Raw genomic sequence first — 7,500 nt, forward strand, 5'->3', positions numbered from 1 at the left:
GTAGTTACACGACGTCGCTGAGTTTGTATGTGGTTGGAGTGCTACGAAGATATCATTGCTGTTTACTGTTGTCTCAAGAGCAAACTACGGCCATCTTCGAAGGTCTCTGTCGCATAGTGAAACACGTAAGCAACCCCAGCGATTGCAGTTCAGCTGAACGGTGTATTTTGGCTTATCTGTACGATCTATACTCCGCCTGCTCATCGTTGAAGTCTCGCCCACAGCAAGAACCGTTCCACAATGCGTACCCGAAGATTAAGCAAGCACTCTATACACCGTTACAACCGACCCCGTCAGTGCATACATACAACCCGCAGTTCATGATCGATATCATCACAAATCCGAGACGCGGCGGTAAAATCGAGAGCGGCTGGGCAAGACAGTTGAACGAATCCGCCTCCAACCGGTATAGCTTCGTGTGTAATGCGGTAGTAGCAGTGACGCGTGATATCGACAATGATTGTCTGAATGACATCGCGGCAATGTGCGCGGAACTAACAGCCTGCTGTAACTCGCTTAGCTCCGAATGGCTAGGTGTGTTGATTGCACTCTGTGGCTCGAATCGTGATGCTGGATACTACGTCGACGTGCTAACGCAGGTAGACGTGCAGAATACAAATATCCACAACGCCCTTTCGGTGTTCACCAGCATCCTTGTGGCTCGTCACTGCTTTTCGCTGGAGAATTTCGTAGCACACGTTGCTCTTCCCTCACTGGTGCAAGCCTGCAAGGGCCGAGGAGAAACAACACCGGAAATAGAAGCTGGCGCTAGATTGTCTTGTCATCTGCTGTTACGGTTGTTTAAAACTATTGAATGTCCACAACCGGGCCTATATTCCGTGAGCACTTCTCCAAATCCTATCACGGTCGGGAATGCACATAACATCAAGCTCAGTTGCGATCGACATCTCCTGGCTGCGGCACATAAAAACATTGGCGTGGCGCCCGTTTTGGCAGTTTTGAAAGGTATTCTGGTGGTTGGCGATGCTACTGCAAACAAGGTATCTTCGATCTTTGGCACGGGAAAGCGTAGTGGTCTAAACACACCGGTGCATCCGGGAAGCACACCAAAGAGTATGTCCGGATCGGGTGATATCAGCCACATTCTTGGGACCAGTGATCTATCAATATTGGGCAACGCGGATGAATCGATGTTGGATGTATCGTAAGTATAGATTTTTAAATCTTTTTTGTTTTAGTTTTGGAGCTGAAACTGTGAATTGATTCTGGAGCTCTATTCTTTGCCATTTGTTATCAACGATCTTTCGTTCGATCTGCCGTTGCGTACATGTGTTGCCGTTTGAGATTTGAGTTTTCATTCCAACTATCTTTTCTTATTTTCTTGATTTAGGATGATCGAACTGGAGGAACTATCTCCTACTGCGTCCTCCGCTCGATTGTACCCTAGCAGGTGTGCAAATGACTTGCCATTTGAGTTCGTTTGTTTCTTCTTTTTACTTACCATATTACTGTCACGTTGTTCTGTTTATCTGGTTGTGTTTGCTCATGCTTTATGTTTTTCGCTCATCTTTATACACCGACGCACACACATATACATTGTTTTTTCATAAGTTGGACGCGTAGAATAAGTTGTACCTCACACATCACTGCTAGTTGTCGTTACATCTGGAACCCCCGGTATTGTCCATCAACGAACGAATGCCCCAACACTATAAAAAGAAAAGTTTGCTATGATCGATATGAAGAAAACGCATCACAATTGTAGAACTTCATCTTTTGGTCACTGTGGTTGCTTTGATTTAGAAAATACGGGCTTTTTTACTGCACTCACTCGCTGCCTCCTTCACCATCGGTTATCGGTGACCACATAAATCCCAGTTTTATGTTTATGTTTTATGTTCTTGCTGTTCTTGTTGCATATTGTTTTTCCTTCCCATTCGTCGCATCAGCATAAATAGTGTGTCCTGTTGAATGAGTTGTAGTCGTTTATCTATTTTAAGTCAATTTTCACCTTTCCTTACACCTCCCAGGCAACAAAACTCTCATCTGAATCAGGACAACGCGACAAGCCTTTCGGAGTTTGCTCAACATGTCCTTCGACAGATCTGTTCGCAGGTAAGAAGTGATTCTGATTAATTGTTCATATATATTAATCATATATTATATTTCATTAGTCATTACCATTGTGTTGCTCATTTCTGTGTCATTGTGTTGCCCACTTATAGGAATGGGTGTTGGAGCGTTGTTTGCAGAACGCGGAAGAGTTGTGTCAGCAAGGAATGCTGATTGATAATTTGCTAACGGCCAAACAGGCGCAACGGTTGCTGCACATGATTTGTTATCCCGAGCACGAGTCAAACTTGATCGCGGAACTTGATCAAAAGGCGATTATCGTACGAATTCTAGAGAACCTGGAGCAATGGTCGTTGCGTATTTCTTGGCTCGATTTACAGCTGATGTTTAAGCAGACAAACTGCAGCTCACCCGAATTGTCCAACTGGCTGGACATGGTCGCACGGGCGGCGATCGATGTGTTCCGTGTAAACGAGTTCTACGTGAGTGGGCCTGACGCAAAGCAGGAAAAAGTAAAGCCATCCACTTGGTTAGTGGCTCCACTGGTTTCCAAATTACCCAGCGCCGTGCAAGGTCGAATATTGAAGGTTTCTGGACAGGTACTCGAGAGTACGAGCATGTTTAGCAAGCATAAGGATGGCAATGGAGGGAATAACAGTAGCAACAATAATAGCCACAGTCACGGAGCCAATAGTAACAGCTCGGTTAGCTCGAATGGAAGCACCTTCGCCAGCAAGCAGTCATCGCAGCTAAACCATCAGCCGTTTCTGGGATTGGTGTTGACATGTTTGAAGGGACAGGACGAGCAGAAAGAGGGTTTGCTGCAATCGTTGTATGCTCAACTTTCACAGTTCTTACAAAATCGCGACCAAAGTGTAAGTTGTCCGTACACATAGCAGTGTGGCGAATTTTTTTTTTTTAATATCGGTTACTCTTTTACAGCTGGAAACTGTTGGTGGAATTGAAGACCCCTGTGGATTTGAAAAGATGCTGGATGCACTTCAATTACGCTATTCCCTGGTGGGAGGTTTGTTTGATGCGATCATGAAAAATGCCACCTCCACTACCGATTGGGCTATACTTTTTGCACAGCTGATCAGCCAGGGGGTGATTGATTTGAGTAATAACTCGTAAGTAGATGGGCGTACTTCTTCTGTAGAGTCTGGCTCGTCATCAATCGATTATGCTTTCAGTGAATTGTTCACGACGACACTCGACATGCTAGCCACGCTTATCCATTCGACTTTGGTAAGCGATAGTCAAACGGAGCGAGACGAGAACAAGAAGCTGTATACGAATCTCATGAAAAAGCTTCGCAAAGAGCTGGGTGATAAGAATGGTCCCTCAATTAAGTACGTCCGTCAGTTGCTACCCTTGGCCAAGCAAACATGTGAAGTTATAGCATGTGAATCGGCCGGATCCTCTACCGATGCCAAAGGCAATAAGATCAACATAGATAGTATCGAAAAGAAACATGTACGTGGTTGCCGGGTGGTACTCGGTGGTAATTCAGGTTCAGGTACTAATTCACTTTCCTCTTTGTAGGGTCTCCGATTGGCGGATAAGCAACGAGTGAGCGTTTGGGATTTGCTGGAAGGTCACAAAAACCCAGCCCCTCTGTCATGGGCATGGTTTGGTGCCGTAAAAATTGAACGAAAGCCTCTTGCGTACGAAGAGACGCATCGTTTGTTGAAGTATCACACGCACAGCTTATTTAAACCAAGCAGTTACTACTACGAACCACTACCACTGCCTCCGGAGGAAGTGGACCCATTGCCCGATAAACTGAAGGACGAGATGAAAGCCGATACACCTTCCTCCGATCAATCACCAGCACCTAGCACAAGCTCGAAGAAAGGCAAAACAGTACGCAAGCGAAAACCAAAAGCTACCGCGGCTAGCCAGGCGGCACAAAATCAAGCGCAAGCTCAACCTGTTATGCCCGCACTAGCAGCGACCAATGCTCCACAGCAGATGCAGCAAATGCAACAGCAACAATTGCAACAACAGCAACAACAACAACACACGCTACAACAGCAACAACAGCAGCAACAACAACATTTGCAGCAACATCAACAACAGCAACAGTTGCATTTGCAGCAACAACATTTACAGCAGCAGCAGCAGATGCAACAACAATTGCAACAGCAGCAACAGCTTCAACAGCAACAGCAGCAGCAACAACAGCAGCAGAATCAATTGATGATGCAACAGCAACAGCAGCAATCAAATCTCGGTCAACAACAAAATAATATGCAACAACAGCTTGGTGCACAGCAGCAGGTCGGTATGACACCACAACAGACGCTACAGCAAATGCAAAACAACAATATGGGCGGCATGCAGATGGGCGGATCGATGAATCCGATGAATCAACAGCACCTACAACAACAGTACGGCCAACCGAACGCGGGTCAAATGGTCGGACAAGGAAACATCGGTGGTATGCAGCCAGGCATGGGCGGAATGGGTCCTGGCATGAATGCTAGTTTGATGCAGCAACAACAGCAACAGCAGCAGCAACAACAACAACAACAGCAGCAGCAGCAACAGCAGCAGCAGCCACAACAAGCTCAACAACAACAATCGCAACAAGGGCCACAGCAACAACCGCAACAACAGCAGGGCAATCCAAATATGGGCTTTGTTGGCAACGTGAATCAAATGAACCAAATGGCTGGTCAAGGTGCCGGTGGCCAGCAGTGGGGTGGTTACAATCCTATGCAACAACAGCAGCAGCAACAACAATCGCAACAGCAGCAAGCCCAACAACAATCGCAACCTCAACCCCAATCACAACAACAGCAATCTCAGCAACAGCAGCAACAACAGCAACAGCAAGCTGGTCCGCAACAGACAGGACCTCAGCAAGGAGCGCAGCAAGGCCCACAGCAAGGACCACAGCAAGCTTCTCAACAATTGCAGCAACAGCAAATGTACTATGGTCAGGGCATGGGTCAAGGTCCAAGTGAGTATCGATTCTCTATTGTTTTCAGTGTTGCTTAGTCATTTGTACTCAATCGTACTATTGCCTTTTATGTTTTCATGTTCCGTTTTAGTAAATCGATACGATCGTCCTGCATTGAACAACCCAAAACAAGCCCTATCGAACATGCTACGATCGAAGATTCCGATGAATGCTGGCCATCCGGGCTTCATGCAGCAACAACAGCAGCAGCAACAGCAGCAGCAGGCACAGGCCCAACGCAATCCACAGCAGCAAGCATTCATACGCGGACCGATGCGAGCAGGCATGCCGGGGAATCCAGTCGTTGGCAATCCCGGTGCCATGGGCCCAATGAATCCTGCAATGGCAGGTGGGGGGGCTGGTCTTGGAACGGCCGCTGGAGTCGGGGGCAGTGGTGGTGGTGCTGGTGGCGCCGGTGGTAATGTAGCTGCTGGAGTGATGGGTGGTGGCCAGCAAGGTGGCATGGGTGCGGCTGGCATGATGGGTGTACAGCAAGGAGGCCAGGGTCCACCAGGTGCCGCGGGAATGATGAATCAGAACAGTGCAGGCCTTATGGGTTCGTCTGGTGCATCGATCATGGGACAGTCTGGTGGTAGTATGATTCAGGCGAACATGCTTAATCAACAGAATCCAGCACTGGTGGTCGGCCAAGGAATGGGTAGTGGAGGTGGTGGTAGTGGCGGTGCTGGAGCTGGAGCTAGTGGAGGGGGTGGAGGTGCCGGAATCGGGGCTGGAAGTGGAATGGTGACCGGTAATGCCGGTATGGGAGGTAATGCGGGCGGAATGGGCAGTAATGCCGGTGGCATGGGCGGTAATGTTGGAGGCATGGGTACCAGCGGAGGAATGGTGACATCAGGTGGTATGGTTACCGGTGGTATGGGTAACTCTGGCATTGGCACGGCAACGGCGATGGGAGGCGGTCAAGGGGCGATGGGCAACAGCGGAATGGCAAATAACGCTGGCATGGGCAATCCGGGCATGGCAAATCCTGGAATGGGCATGGGTAATATGCAACAGCAGGGAGGCAACATGCAAGGCGGAATGTTCCAGGGTCAAAACGTTCCTTACCAGAACGTGAACCAGAACTATCCCAACTATGGTAATCAAGGCATGGGCCAGCAGGGTGGCCAGGGTGGTATGATGGGTAACTTCAATCCCATGGCCCAACAGCAGCGCAATACGCAGGCCGAATTCCTGGCACAGCAACAGCGAGCGCTTGCTGCCGGTCGAGGGCAGTACGGTCAGCATGCACCGAATGTCACAATGGGCAACATGGGGGTGAACCAAGGTGCAGTTCCACCGTACCCTAGGCAAGGCGGCAAACCAGGCGTTGGAGGAAATATCCCACAAACTCAGCAGCAGTTCCAGCAGCAACAACGGCTACGTTTGATGATGCAACAGCAGCAACAACAACAACAGCAGTCAGGTATGCGCAGAACGGTTAAGGAATCATGTTAAGGGCAGTGTTTAAGCTGATTTACTAACGGTTTTTATGGCGCATTGCTCTATCTTTTCAGGCATGGGACAGGGTGGTAATGCGCAGGGATTGATCCAAAATCAGGGACAAGGCATGAATACACAGCAGACGCCCAACCTGGTGGCACAGTTGCAACGCCAAATGCCGAATCAGAACAACATGATGGGACAACAGTACCCGCATCAACCACCGCAGTATTAAGAAAGCAAGGGAGGAGCACCCCACCGGAAACCGCGCAGAATTGCACCGATTCACGAAAGACAGCATAAAGTATATTATATTTAAAATTGTAATATATTTATTACCAATGTGACTTGGGAGCAGGAGGTATACATAAGAAGTATAAGTATGAATACGCAATAAAAAGAAACAAATTATAAAGTAATTTATGGGTTAACCACCTATTTGAAGAAAAAATCCAAACGACTACTTCATTCCAATTTTGGCGATAAAAAGATGACAAAATGGCTTCGGTTGAGAAAATGGAGTTATACAACTCAACAAAAAGATAAGAACTTCGAAGAGTTGCTCGCCTAAGAAACACTGGCTTGAACAGCTGTGTTTGACAGGCAAGAACGTCAAAACAAAGGAGTTGCTGGAGAATAACAAAAACCCAAAAATCCAAAGCGGTGAGACAGAAATTTTGTAGTGCTATACTCCGTTAGTTTCTTCTTTTTACCGTTGAGATAAGCGCCGTTTAGTCTCGGATTTGCTGCTGAAGATGGAAACGAGATCACCCAACATTGTAGCAGGAGAGGCATCGGAAACGGATGACGACGAGATTGAGGTATGGACAGCGAAGAAAGATAGTGAAAGTTGTGGCAATTTTTGGATCAATAAATGTCTGACCGGCTCTGCTATCCCTCCGTTTTACCTTCAGGCCATAACGATTGAATCAGGAATTCCCCATTTATCACCCTTACACATCACCAATGCGAGCGATCCGATGTTTGCTCGAGAAGCGGTTGAATCATCGACGCCAGCTTCGGAGGAGGAACAGCAAAAGATGCATGCCCGGCGT

The 7,500-nt window shown here is 47.7% G+C and overlaps 2 protein-coding genes across 4 annotated transcripts in view; both read left to right on the forward strand.

Annotated features, from left to right (window-relative positions):
- The window catches only part of LOC125951028 (mediator of RNA polymerase II transcription subunit 12), a 10,441-nt gene extending 3,566 nt beyond the window's left edge, over positions 1 to 6,875 (forward strand). Inside the window, exons 3-11 of one of the 3 annotated variants that reach the window (XM_049679523.1) lie at positions 1 to 1,165; positions 1,352 to 1,435; positions 1,992 to 2,076; positions 2,187 to 2,909; positions 2,977 to 3,164; positions 3,228 to 3,510; positions 3,580 to 5,002; positions 5,094 to 6,428; positions 6,520 to 6,875. The exon at positions 1 to 1,165 is cut by the window's left edge and continues 539 nt beyond it. In XM_049679523.1, the coding sequence (XP_049535480.1) occupies positions 1 to 1,165; positions 1,352 to 1,435; positions 1,992 to 2,076; positions 2,187 to 2,909; positions 2,977 to 3,164; positions 3,228 to 3,510; positions 3,580 to 5,002; positions 5,094 to 6,428; positions 6,520 to 6,680 (5,447 nt within the window). In that variant the 3' untranslated portion in view covers positions 6,681 to 6,875. The remainder of the gene's footprint in view (positions 1,166 to 1,351; positions 1,436 to 1,991; positions 2,077 to 2,186; positions 2,910 to 2,976; positions 3,165 to 3,227; positions 3,511 to 3,579; positions 5,003 to 5,093; positions 6,429 to 6,519) is intronic. The other 2 variants (XM_049679525.1, XM_049679526.1) reach the window with 2 other exon arrangements.
- A 194-nt stretch (positions 6,876 to 7,069) lies between these two features.
- Positions 7,070 to 7,500, forward strand: part of LOC125951748 (uncharacterized) — a 1,192-nt gene continuing 761 nt past the window's right edge. Inside the window, exons 1-2 of the mRNA XM_049680755.1 lie at positions 7,070 to 7,266; positions 7,360 to 7,500. The exon at positions 7,360 to 7,500 is cut by the window's right edge and continues 7 nt beyond it. Coding sequence (XP_049536712.1) covers positions 7,201 to 7,266; positions 7,360 to 7,500 — 207 coding nt within the window. The 5' untranslated portion in view covers positions 7,070 to 7,200. The remainder of the gene's footprint in view (positions 7,267 to 7,359) is intronic.

This window comes from Anopheles darlingi, chromosome 2, assembly GCF_943734745.1.
Source record: "Anopheles darlingi chromosome 2, idAnoDarlMG_H_01, whole genome shotgun sequence".
NCBI classification, from domain to species: Eukaryota; Metazoa; Arthropoda; class Insecta; order Diptera; family Culicidae; genus Anopheles; species Anopheles darlingi.